Source organism: Tribolium madens, unplaced genomic scaffold, assembly GCF_015345945.1.
Source record: "Tribolium madens isolate multiple individuals breed KSU strain unplaced genomic scaffold, Tmad_KSU_1.1 Scaffold_96;HRSCAF=242;Tcas5.2_LG5, whole genome shotgun sequence".
Lineage (NCBI taxonomy): Eukaryota > Metazoa > Arthropoda > Insecta > Coleoptera > Tenebrionidae > Tribolium > Tribolium madens.
This window is the reverse complement of record NW_025401068.1, coordinates 3357221-3370681: the sequence shown is the minus strand read 5'-3', so window position 1 is coordinate 3370681 and position 13461 is coordinate 3357221. Positions and strand designations below refer to the sequence as shown.

The 13461-nt window shown below is 33.3% G+C and overlaps 1 protein-coding gene across 7 annotated transcripts in view; it reads left to right on the top strand.

Moving 5' to 3' along the window:
* LOC123012322 (maternal protein pumilio-like) overlaps positions 1-13461 on the top strand; it is a 45779-nt gene that overhangs the window by 21028 nt on the left and 11290 nt on the right. For 6 of the 7 annotated variants that reach the window (XM_044410162.1, XM_044410165.1, XM_044410163.1 and 3 more), the window contains one exon: positions 1540-1861. In XM_044410162.1, coding sequence (XP_044266097.1) covers positions 1540-1861 — 322 coding nt within the window. The remainder of the gene's footprint in view (positions 1-1539; positions 1862-13461) is intronic. The other variant, XM_044410161.1, reaches the window with a different exon arrangement.

Sequence of the window (13461 nt, the reverse complement as noted above, 5' to 3'; positions counted from 1 at the left end):
TTATAGTTATTTACATATTCAGGGCTGTTAACAAGGCCATAACGACCGTGGGAGTTGTTTGAGACTCATCAAATACTTCCACGGTCGTTACGCCCTTTAAGAGCGCGTGGTACCTACAACGTTTTCCGTTGTATTAAATTACCATATTTCAAAAAAATAAATTTTAATATTTTAACTTAACCACGCCAATATTTGAAGGTTTAAACTGTCAAAGCTGTCAGAAAGCCCCAGCTTTTATAACGCCCACGTTATAAAAAAAGCGGGTTATTAAAACCGATATAACCGACCTGTGAGTTACTAGTGTTACTAGTTATTGACAGCTTAACGATTGTAAATTGTTGAATGTTATTCATACTATAACACGGAACGACGAAAAAATTTAAAGGGTTTGTTGATAGTTACAGAATAAGCCCTAAATACTTAAAGTCGCAGTCAATTCATAGTGGCCACTTCCCTTGTGTAAATTTGTAAAAATTGAGTTGTGTAAATCCGTCTTTAAACATCCAATTGGTTTTTAGGGACATATCTATCAAAAATGACAATTTTAAAAAAGTCGGGTTAGGATACTTTACATGTAAAATCCACTGCGCCTGTCACAATTGTCGACACACAATTTAGTTACTTCTGCTGCCAACATAGACACAACCCACACACTAGAGGTGGCGGGTTAGGGGCTGCCAACTTTGCAATAAATTAAATGGCCGCTATGAATTGACCTCGACTTTATAAGTAATTTTCCGTTTGTCGAAATATGCTTAAGCTTAAATGTTGACAATTCGTTAATCATATTTTTTTAAATACTTTCCGTATTTTTAATTTATTACATTTTAACTATTTGTTAGTATTTTAAGCTTATTCAAGGGAAACATGAAAAATTTGCTTAATAGAAGTTTTTTCTAACGTGAATAACTTGTATTGTAAATTGCCCATTTATTTCAGCCATCATTTAATTAATTTTCTGGGTCGTGTGTATAATAATAATAATAATAATAATAATAACACGTCGACCGAATTGCAGAACTGGCAGTTGATTTTGTTTCTGCTGAAACTTTGCAAAGGAAGGCCGACAGTTCGTTATTCTTCGCTCAAGGTCTGATCTCTACCTTGGGTCGAGTCAATGACACGTGCATGTTTTGTTCGTCGGTTGTCAAGGTGATGGTCCCCCTACCACTTTTACAACACTGTAAAGTGGCAATCTGCTCACCGGGCGGTGGCGTCATCTAACTTCAATTTGTAGTGATCTGTAGAAAAGTTTGCGCTAGGTTCTATAATGTGGCGCCATCTGAACGACTGAAGCAAGATTTTAATTGTACATTTCTCTACACTGAACTTTATGAAAAGCATCAATATATATGCAAAATATGCAGTTCTTGTGCTTTTGTTTCTTGAAACAATGAGGAATTTAATCTAAGAAAGTTTTTAAATTAATAATTAAAATTTTATTGTTGCATTATAAGAAATAAGAATTTATTTAGTCTTTTACTGCGACTTTGGTTTTTATTATCCTGTATTTTTGTAACTGTTCGTGTAATATTTCAGTCGAACGCCCGGTAGCCGACAACCATCACCGGCAGAAGAAGAGCTTACCAAAAATGGAATATCGTTGGATCCTACTGTGGTGGTTATGAAACCGCAAGAACAATTGCCACCACACTTACAACATCATCATTTACCACCTCATTTGGCACCTCATTTGGGGGTGACATTAACCGAATCTGTTAATCAACAATTTGACCATTTTGAACAACCACCGCCTGCTCCCTATGACCAACAACCTCATCAGTATCCACCACCTCCACCACAACAACATCAAGTTGACAATGCCGTTTTACAGCAACAGCAACATAATTTTGATGTGCAGGTAAGTTGGAAAAATGTTTACAAAATGTCCAAAGCTCATATGAATAAAAAATTTAACTAATTTATTATTATTAAAACTTATTTATTCTTTTTTATTTTAAATTATCATTAATTAATTGTTTTGAATCAAGTATTGTTGTCATGAGCTATAGTTTTTTATATTTGCTGTTGATTAATTGTGGTAAAGTTGAGAAACTTAATTTAAAAAAGTTACTAGACGCAATGACGTTTTTGAATTAGTGATCTATTTACTAAAAGAAAAGTTGTTACGAATCGTTTCTATTGATCATAAGAAGTGTAAGTTTTTGTTTTCTTTTCCAAGGCTTTAAAAAGTGGAACTTTCGTTGAAGGCATTGCTGTAAATAGAGTAGTACTAGATGTAGATGAAAAAATTCGCATTATTATGCCCCAATTCTTACGAAAAATATTTTCTTATACGGATGTGTGATATAAGCGGAACATTATCAATCAACTTTCACATAAATACACGTACTTCTAAGTACATGCATAATTTACTTGAACAAACCTTTGGGCAATAATCTTTCTTATCAAATTACATAAATTGCTGTAAATGTGTCATAATTCGTTTATAGGGCTTTTTTTCACCAAAAAACCTTTGTCTGTAATAAGACTAATAAACCAACGATTTTTATCTATTTTTTTTTCAATATGTTATACCCATGTTATGTAAAAAATAAGAGTTAATTAGTGCAAAAACATTGTGTAAAAGTCTACGTAAGTAATTTAATCAAGTTGAAATTGCTTATTCATCAGCGTTGGGGTGCAAAAATGTACGATTTATTTGTGGTCTTTTAAATTAAATTCATAATAATATTATCCACGAGAACGATTATTACAGAGGGGTCCATTATATTAATTAGAAGACATATTTCTATGCATAACAATTTCGGTATTCGGCACGATAGAGCGATACGAATATTTCAGTGATACCGCACGACAGAAAACGGTGATATATTTTAATTGGGACTTCAGTAATGAAGTGAAGAGATCCTCACGCTAGATCGCGTGTTTGGTAGTCGAACCCCTGAACTCATATTAGGTTGAATCGGCTGCACCCTTTTCGACGAAGCCGCACCTAGAGGCTTTTAGAGCATGAGGAGGGTGTGTTTCACCCTTCCTGATACGGACACCGTGAACTTTACTCGCTAGAGAGCTTTTTTGCCCCGTTTGAAGCTCTGTCATGTCATGATCAAATTCCGCATCGTGAAAAATTAACTGTCACGAGTTGTGTTTGGTGAATTTTTCGCTATTGATTCAAAGGATTTTTGCAACACTGTTGGCTTAACAAATAAATCATAGACACATATCTGTCACCTAGAAAATACAAAATGTTTGTCATTTATTTATAATATGACAAGTGATGAGAGCCGATCAAAGGAACAACTGTGGTTATTTTCAACCAAGTAGGACACAGTTTATTTGACTTGTTAATGGATGCATAATTATTTTCATTGAATTTTAAATTTGTTGAATTTGTGGCATTTGTTTGTAATGTTTTGTATTGTTGGTCGAGCTTTTGAAACAGAATCATTAAAATTGTAGAAGAAAGGGAACCAAATACAAAGAATTTTAACTTCTTAATTATTTTCCTTTGTTGAAATTAATTTACGTCTTGTTGGGAAGTTTTCTGTGATCAACATTTGAACTGTTTCTTCATATTCACGAGTTTCCTGAACCGAAACTGTTCGGTTAACGAACCTCATGATCTGCATTGTCTGCGTTCATTTCTTCCAAGGTCTCGTACGATTATTACACGATGATAATTAAGACATGGTAACACATGCGTTTGCCAGATGATATGTGTGTATATTCGTATCTGTCTTTCCAAAGGAAACGATTTAACATTGAACAATATGTAACACAACTCTTCAACTGGAATAATTCTTTAGTGTGCCATTTGAAGATGATGTTTGATTGTTGCTATTCACTCTACCGTATAGAAAATCAAGTTGAATTTGCGAAAAATTAGCTATGGTGTGGGGTTTTAAGGAAACACTTTAAGTGAAATTATAAATTTGGCAGTTACACTTTCTTTCATTACGTATTGAGCTCTTCCAAACTGAACAACAATACCGAATGGATGCCAAAAATTTTTCTGCACAAGTGATTTATGGTCAAAACGAAGTAAAAGTTTATGATAGTTTTATGTTTCGTGTTTGTTGATGATTATTATTAATAATCTACGAAGTGTGAAAAATAGTATACACAGTGTAGGAGATTAAATCTTTGCTAATATATGTAGTGACCGTTCCGGACATTTATCACTCGACTAAATGTTATAGCGTGCCAGAAACCACAAGTCCTGTAAAAAAAATTTTAACTCCCGCAATGCGTACGGGTCAGACACTTTTGTTGCAATTTGAAAACTTGAGGAAAACGTTTCAAAGCGAAAACCACAATTCAATGAAAAGAGCTATCAAGCTACATTTTCAACAAAATAAGCTAGAACATTTGAAACACTAGAACGAAGAAATCGATTATCCTTTATAGTTGTGTCTGAGAGAAAATTCATTCCCATTTTAAACGCGCTGAATTATATCGATTTGTGACTGGAAAATTGAAGGAAAATTACGTACTTCAGGTGTTGAGTCGGCTTTAAAAGTGACAAATTGGGCGTGATACGTTTATAATTAATTTTGTAAAAAAACTTGGAAATATTTATGTTGTATTGAAGTAATCAGGGTAATTGGTTTATAATTTTTAATAAAACGCATGTTTTGTTTTTCTTTTAATAAATTTATGTTTTTAGTTTATTTTCCATTGAGAAAAGTCGGTTAGCTATATTTTGTAGACGAAATTTTGTTAGAAAAAAGTTATATTTTTTAGTCTTTATTTTGCATCTCATTTGGAATATTTAATTTTTTTTTAGGGGAAAAGTTGTGCATTAAATAATGGGGATACAATTCTACCAAATTTTACTTTGTTTCACTTCATTGAAAAAACGAACGGAATCGGCTACGATAGTACGACGTGATGAGGGTTGCAAAGTTTTGTCTCAACCAAGTTACTCGTAATAAACATAATTTAGGTATACTTTTTTCATATTACATATTTTTTGTATAAAATTACAACGTAAGTGTTTCTGTAAGTTATTAAAGTGGGTGTTATTTTATTTTGTGTCCAACAGTTTAATCAACTTGTTTGTAATTAGGCATAATTTCTGTTTTTGTTAGCTTTGTTCAGTAAACAATTTATGATCTAATCAAATTAATTATATAATCTTAACTACCCAATTAAGCCAAGTTAAAACCAATTAAAAGTAAAAATGAATATGTTACAATTTATGCATAAGTAAATTAATAAATTTGTTGGGAATATTTTACGAGCATATTGTTCAGTTATTGTGTTGTTTGGGGTTCTACATACTTAATTATTTAATGTAATAATTTTTTAAATTAGTTTTTGGTGTTACATGAAGTGATTTGTAAGTTTAGATACAGTTTACATTTTCCACTTTATTAACCATAAAGTATAGCATTTTGTGGTTTATTCTATCGTTTTTGTATGTTTTGAAAGTTTCGACTTAACCAACATTTTCCTATTTATTTAAATTGGAGAAATCTGAACTGCAAACATCGGCGGATGAAAACATTTTTCGAGAAAAATACATGTGCAAATATTATTGTTATGTGATGTTAAAGTTCAACTATTTCTATTAGGATTTCAAATGCTGGTCAACGGGTGAAAGGTGTACGCAAAATTGTTTGCTGGTTGTGTTCAAAAGTTTTTATTTGGTGAATTATATAAATTGTAATAAAATTTGATAGTGCGAGTTGAGAAAAAAAGAACAATTTATATAATCTGTTGATAATTAAGCCGATTCGTGTTTTCAGAGCTTTGACCGGAGCAAAGAACTAACCGTACATTACTGCATGTCATTTACGATAGACGACAGAGCACACAGGTAGATTGACTTCGGTAGAGTGCGCTGACCGGCTCTCCGTGGTCTTCTTCATGATCGTGGTGGGGCGGCAAATGCGCCACCATCACCACCACCGCCGCCATCGTCGACTCGCGATCCGGTACAAGCTTCAGTTTTCAGTCAGGCGGACGGAGCATAAAACGTTATCGCGGCGGTTTCTGCATACCGTGTGCAGATAGAGACATGGACACAACATTATATTTTGTCAAGTTAATAAGAATATAAGGTCACTTTTCGAAAATTTTGAAAAAAAAAAGTCACTTCGAATGATTAAATGCATGAAGTGTCTTAACATGTGGCGATTTACCTATATTTTGGATTAAGGAAGACGCGTGCGTGTGTGTTTGTGTGTGTGGTCGTATGCGCGCGCGTTGTGGGTGCCCAAAGTAAAAAATTTTTAGTTTTGATTGTTATAAATTATCATTATCGAGTAAATTAATTTTTTGAGTCATAGTCGTGGGTTAAAATGTCACGTCGTATGGATTCGGTAATGGAAATATTGAGCTCGTCAAGGTATATTACAAATTTTAAAGATATTCAGAAAATCTTAAATTGTTAAAATTATAATATTATTTGTTTTTATTTTTTGTTCTTGACATCTCTTGACTTGTAGATAAACAACGAATTTCAAGTATGTTAAGACTAATACTCATCTACAAAATGGACGTACTAATTCCTATTTTGTTTGCATTATTACGACCGGAGATAAATATTCGGAAAAAACACCGCTTGGAGTTTTAAATAAATATTTGAGTTTAAATAATCGGTTAGTTATCACGCGGGAAATCCGTTTATTACCGCTTTGAGGTTTCTTAAGGAAATAACGTGTTTTGATAAAAACGGGACTCGTGAATTTATGGGATCAGCTTCCTCCCTCTTACAAGTCGGAATTTTTTCATTTGTGTCTCCCAAATTTCGTCATAATTTTGAATGAAACTTGATTGCGAGTAACAATTGAATTGCGTTCTTTTTGGTCAACTTTTACGCGTTAATTTAGTGTCACTTTTGAGACGTGAAAGTTTCGATATCGCGTTCCTGCTAGGGCTGACCGTGATTTATGTACAAGTTGTGTTTTACAGTTTAGGTTTCTTTAATTCACTGCTATGTGTAACGTGATCGTAAATAGCGTCTTCATGAAATTTATTTGATTTTAGTGTACTATGAGTCGGTAAATCTCCAGGATGTCGAAAAAAAAATCGCTTTTGTAACTGATCCGATTGTGTATTAAGTGCCCTACTGAACGTCAGAAGTGCCTTCGATGTGTTTGAACCAAAGAGCGTTTGTTGAACTCGATTTGTGATAAAAATGCAATAGTACAAGCAACTCCTAGTGGACCAAATGTGAGCCTTATTTATTAGAAAAAAGTCATCCCTATATTTATACATATCGGATTAACCAAAGTTGACGGTGGTTCGATTATTTTGTGATATGTGTTGAGACTTTGTGAACGTAACGTCGATCAACATAATGGTTGTGCTTCAAGAGAGCGGTTCGCCTATCCAGGCACCCGCAGCCCTGTTAGATCCTCTGGATTACAGACAAACGCCGACCTGTCTGAAGATGCTTCCCAAGAGATATATTAACGTGCACCAGTGGTTAGGACCGGTGTGTGCTAAGGACCTAAAAGCTCAGCTTGTAAGTTTCAATTCGCCAAAATACTTGCTTATGTTTGGTAATGAAAGGTCAAGGGAATGAGACAACAAACCACTTTTTATTGCGAATTTTTCATTGACGGTACATTAGGTCATTTTTTGGCCGCGAGGTATTTTGACGTCGAACGTCGTAATGTAATATCCGACCTTTTATTCGAAAGGTCATTTCGACGTTTTAACATTTGATGGATAATAAATAGGGATATCGACAGTGACGACATTTCAACCCCCGTGGAATACGCTTTAATAAATGCGCTTTTTATTGTTCGTTAGTCCGTCCTAGTATTCTACAAAAGTGTTGCGTCACGTTGTAAACTACTCCTATTTTATTTTTCTTCCGTTTTCACACTCTACATCATTTTTATTCCAGTTATTACATATTTTCACGATTCTTAATAATCGCTTGGAATCGACTACATTTGGATTCACGTACATACGTCACATTTTGAGCAGAGAATCTATTTATAGGGACGCAAAGTTTGCATTTTGCGTTCAGTGTTTATTAATGATGTATTAAATCACTTTGGCGCTATTAAATTTAAGGTAATAGGAAAAGAGAATTGTCGTAAAATAGCATGAAGGTTGCATATTTTTGGCATAATAAAGAATTGCGGTGTAGTAGGTTTTACATTATTTATAAGTTACGGTTTTCGCGTTGTCTCGCTGGCCAGACGTTTAGATTGATTTTTATGGGGCACAATACTCGCCACCAACTTACGCGAAATAGCTTTTTACGAAAATTAAGCTGAAAATCAACTGTTTTAAAATACAGGAAGAGCATTTTAAATTGTCGGTAATATACGTATATTTAACATGCCGACGTGAAACAGGTTTTGAATTGGTCGAAAGTATGCAAGCACCCAGATGGTACAATCTGTGTTATCGGATTTTTCCAATGGTTTTAACGGGACTTTTGAAAAGTTATCATTTTTTAATAATGCAGGATGTTTCAATGATCCGTAAAAGCGGATTTTATTCGTCCAATTCAAAATAACCACAATTTAATTAAAAATATTTGTCGTCTTTGTGGGACATAGGAAATGGACTCGTATCACGATATCTACAATTAATTATTTTTCCGTAATAGCAGCTTGATTATCTAAAGTGTCTGACTAGTTGTAATGCGAGTTACTTTTTTTATTTTTCTGTCTCTGGCAAACATCTGTTTTTTACTAAGTCAAACATATGTTAAACATGAAGTGATAAAAAAATCATTTTTTCATATTACGTTATGTGTTTAGACATGCTTTTGTGATGAGCAAACATTTTGTTTAAGTAATGAATTTTGTGTAAACTCATTTATTGGTAACATTGGGGCGTGATTAGTTAACAACATTGTATTTTTAATGTCTCATGAAGTTAATCTCAGTTGATTGTGTTGGGGCCTAGGATTTAATTAGAGTGCCTTTATTCGTCACGACGTTCTAGTGCGAAGGTTAATTGTTCTAATAAAAGTTAAACGATGTTTGGCAATAGGGGTCGATATTGATATGCGGACGTAAATTACTACATATAAATGTTGATCAGTTAGCAACAATTGGTAACGATATCGGAACAATTTGTGTTTTTGTATTGTTGGGTTTATTTTGATTTTTTATGGGAAAACGATAAATGCGCTACTAAAAGCTAAAATCCCGATTTTGTGATAATTTCATAAATATTCGAGTGCAGCTGTTGATAAATTAACTTAATTGACTATTTCGTTTATATCACAAGGTTGAAATTAAAAATTTATGGTTACACGTTTACAAATTTTGCTGTAAATTATTTTAGCTGCTCATCATTCGCTTAACATTTAATGTGTCCATCTGACGCATTTATTCTGCGTAATTTCTTATAATTCCTACTAGGTGAACGATGGAAATTGAGCCAGAAAATGATTTAAAATCAATTTACGTCGAGCGCCGCCACCATATTTTACGCGTGTCAGATGGTGTATAAAGTTTTCTCGATTTTATGTTTGGCCTTTGCTCAAATAATAATGCATCAACAGTCTCATAATTTTATTTTATCGGACGCGATTGCAGATTTTTCATTCATTATGATTCATCTCGTTAATTTCTCACACCCACTATGTAATTGAGAATAATAATTGATACAGTTTGACGTGTGAAAAAACAAATTTATTCTAATAGTAATAATCGTAATAACAACAGTAAGTTCCAAATCGAACGAGCACGTTTCTCGAACCGGTATTTCTCCCATATGTGGAGGAGATGGATATAACGGAACTTCGCTTATATTGGGGCTAGCTATGTTGCCTCTGGCAAAACTGTCGACCTTTCTTTTACTTCAAAGTTTACTGTTAATGCAGATGTTTCACCGACTTTCTTATTATTAATTCTATCAATTTTATACCATCACTTGTTTTTTGTCGTTGCTCTAATGGTTCTTTTGTATGTGGTGAAAACGCCGATTTAAGTTATGATAGTGATGGTTTTTTTTTGCCAAGATTTGGGTTTCGAGTAACATCGATATCGATATATATAATGTTTGCAGGGGTCTTCTTTCCGGATTCTTGAAATTAATTCTTGATTATTTGAACCTTGACTAGTAATTTATTTCACTTTTTTAAATAAAAAATGTGATGATAGAATTTCGCACTTTGTATAGAAAATTCCTTCGTTAACCTTGATTTTGTTTTACATGGGCATAAGTACATACAGTTGATAAACAATTTAAATGATTCGAAATCGATGAACCAGAATGTAAGGTGCTTTGTTTTCTTGTTTAAGTATGTATTAAGGTTTTTTAAAGTAACAATTTTGTTTTTATTAAAAGTCTCGTTCATTTATGACGTGTTTGTGGTATCGGGTGTGCCTCACTTTATTTAATATTTTGTCGACGCACCCTAACAGCCCCTCCTCGATACGATGTTTAGTATTTTGACATCGTTGCAAAGCAAATATTGTTTATTATGTTTGATATGAAATCGGTTAGGATTCAGTTATAGTGACTTTACCAGCTGCACTTTTACTCAAAACTACATTTAATCGGTTTTTTAATACTCGAACAATTAGGGAGAAATTGGCAATTAGGAACATAATTAATAAAAAGGGAAGTCGAATGATTGAATGATGTTCTCGTGTCATGTAATGTAACTTTGGTGTTGTGATGTGATAGAAATTGAGCGTAGTTCAAATGCAATTTGTTGCCAATTTGTCCGGGATCGAGGAGAGCCTTCTTTCATGTTTTAGCTTCATGACCAAAATAACGTTAATTATATCCGTCCTTCAAATTTTGTGGGATGAAATAATAAACGAATATCGGACGTTGCTTTATTTTGCATGAAAATTATGTTATCGTGTGGGTGTTCCCATATGTTCGATGTGTTGATTAAGAGCAAAGTTTTTAATTTTGAAATTTCCTGTTTGACAATTGGGTGGGACGAAATTTCTGGTTTATGTGCGATTGTGTACATAAATCAATAAATTACCGACATGTCTGTGATGTCATCAATCGCCAGGTAAATATTGACTACGAACTAGTGACACTTTACGTGATTGGCCGCTCTATTTCAGCGCTTTATCGAGAGAGACATAAGTCTGCGACAAATTCGCGTATGGTAGGGCTGCTTCCTGTCGTGATCTATCAACTCTTCGAATGTTATAAAGATTAGATCGAAAGCGGAATATTGTCGAAATAAATCGAATAAAAAGAAGAAATTTTCAAATATTATGTTTAAAAAATGACGTTTTATTTTTTGAAACTGTGTATGTAATAATAAATTCTTTGAAATTGCTTAAAAAAGTTACTAAAATAGTTTTTTGCAATTACCCATAATCTGACAAATTTTTGAAATGAAAGCCATATCCGCATATATTTTCACTTGATTAGTTTATTTATCACACTTTTAAAATGTTGTTCAAGTTTTAGTTATTTTTGAATATCAAAATATTATTGTTTCATGTTACAGTTCAGTAGATTATAAGCCTGGCTGTAATCCCTCTTAATAAATTACAGTTTGTGTTGGAAATTGAATTTTCATGTGACCATCGGCTTGCACCATTGGCCATGTGTTCACTGGGTATTAATCAAAAAGTACATATTTACAATAGTGCCTAGTATTGGTGATAACCGATAATAGACGTTTCTGTTCAAATAGCCAACTGATACCTACTTGAAAACGTCCGATAAAAATCATTGATTTCATTAGGGAAGCATATCAGAGGTGCTTCAATCTACCGATACTTATGCATTTTTATCGCGATTCATTCACCAGAACGTAAAATAAAATTCAGTTAATAAACATAGGCATTATCGGGTCGTATTGTTAATAAATATAATGTATGTCACACTTGTTACAATAGCCGTTAGTTAGAATACGTCTTTAATATTCTATTTCTTGATGTCACATGTGTTTTTGACTTAAATAGAACGAGTAGAATTGAAAATCGTATTTCAAATGTCTGGATTTAAACACAATAAGTATTCCGTCGTCGACAACTTGTTCAAAATTATTATATACCTACACATGAAAGCATTCACTGAAGGTGTCAGACACGTTGTGTCAGTCTCACTGGTAAAATTTCAGTGCCAAGGTGAACGGCACAATTTTCTCTAAATTTTCTTCATCCTGTGAGAACATCTAAGATGATGGTGTTGAAACAAAATGAATCTGCTATATCTTATGGATGATACAGTGCCCCTCGAGGTGTTTGCGTATTATGTCAGGTATTACCGTGTAGGATAATTTAGTGGTATGTTAACTGAAACTTCGCAATCTCATTTAAATAATGAAAACACTTTGCGTAACATCACTATTGAACAATGAAGGAGGCGGTGTTATTCTCAAGAAATACCAGGGGATTTTGCGTCCAAAATATAGCTTCTAGTAAGCCATAACGGGTAAAATGGCGCTTATATCAAAGAATAAATTGTAAATCTGCTTACTTGTTCGGCTTCAGTCTGGCGGAGCTCAATTGTGCTTTTGTTTTTTTAGTTTTTGTCTTAATCTTCCATTAAACTTTCTGAATTTTTTATCAGGACTTCAAGTTTGAACTTGCACAAGTAAGAAGCTTACGTTTACTAGATCTGATTTTGCAAGTAAATATGAGCAAAACAAATCCGGGTAGAGAATCGTAAAAATTGCAACGCTAGGCGTTTGCTTTCTGAAGTAGCACATTTTATCAAATTATGCAACAATTTAGGACTCTTATTGTCCTGTATTTTATCCTGTTATTAATTCATGATATGTAATAGATGTCCCGCATATTATAATGACGGAAAACGGATTAGTGTTCACTTTGATAGCCTGCTGTTAATCTAGTATTAATATTGGTTTTAATTAGTGAAAACTGATAACTGTTCGTTGATGCTAATAATCTGATAATTATCTCATCTGATTTAATTTAAGATTGTTTTATTTTAGTAAAAGTAGTCGAAACGTTTTCGATAGGATAATTACCGGTGTTTTGTTTCTCAACATTCGCACTCTTAAAAATTATTTTTGATGTCAAAAAGGTCGACGGCCCTCGAGCTTTAACAAATTATTCTATTGTTCATCGTTCCGCTTCTTGAATTCTTACTTTGTCCACTAGAGTTCCGTCATTAAGCAATGTTTGTTGATTCGACTCGGAGATTTTACAAATCGCATATTTTCTTTATGTAAGGTATGAAAAAATGTTTATGCGTCTAGCATGTTAACATGAAGTCGTGAAACTACGAAAGACCGTTTTCTCATAAAGTGGAGCAACTCACGAAGAATAACGGACTCAGGTCATTACCATCGTATATTAGTCTTTGTTTGGTCATTCTTAACGGGTTCAATGAAGTTCATCGCAATTATTGCATACTTGTCCCTGATATTTTTTCCGATGAGCTTTTTTGATAAAAATTCAGTTTCGAAGCTGTAATATGAATTTCAATACACCATGTTGTGAAATTATTCCAATTTATATTTAACATTAAATTTAGATCAAATACTTTACATTGTCGAGTAAATTTTCATCAGCAGCAATTTTCAATTTATTAAATAAAGCTTTTATAGTGAAGAAAAATGGGATT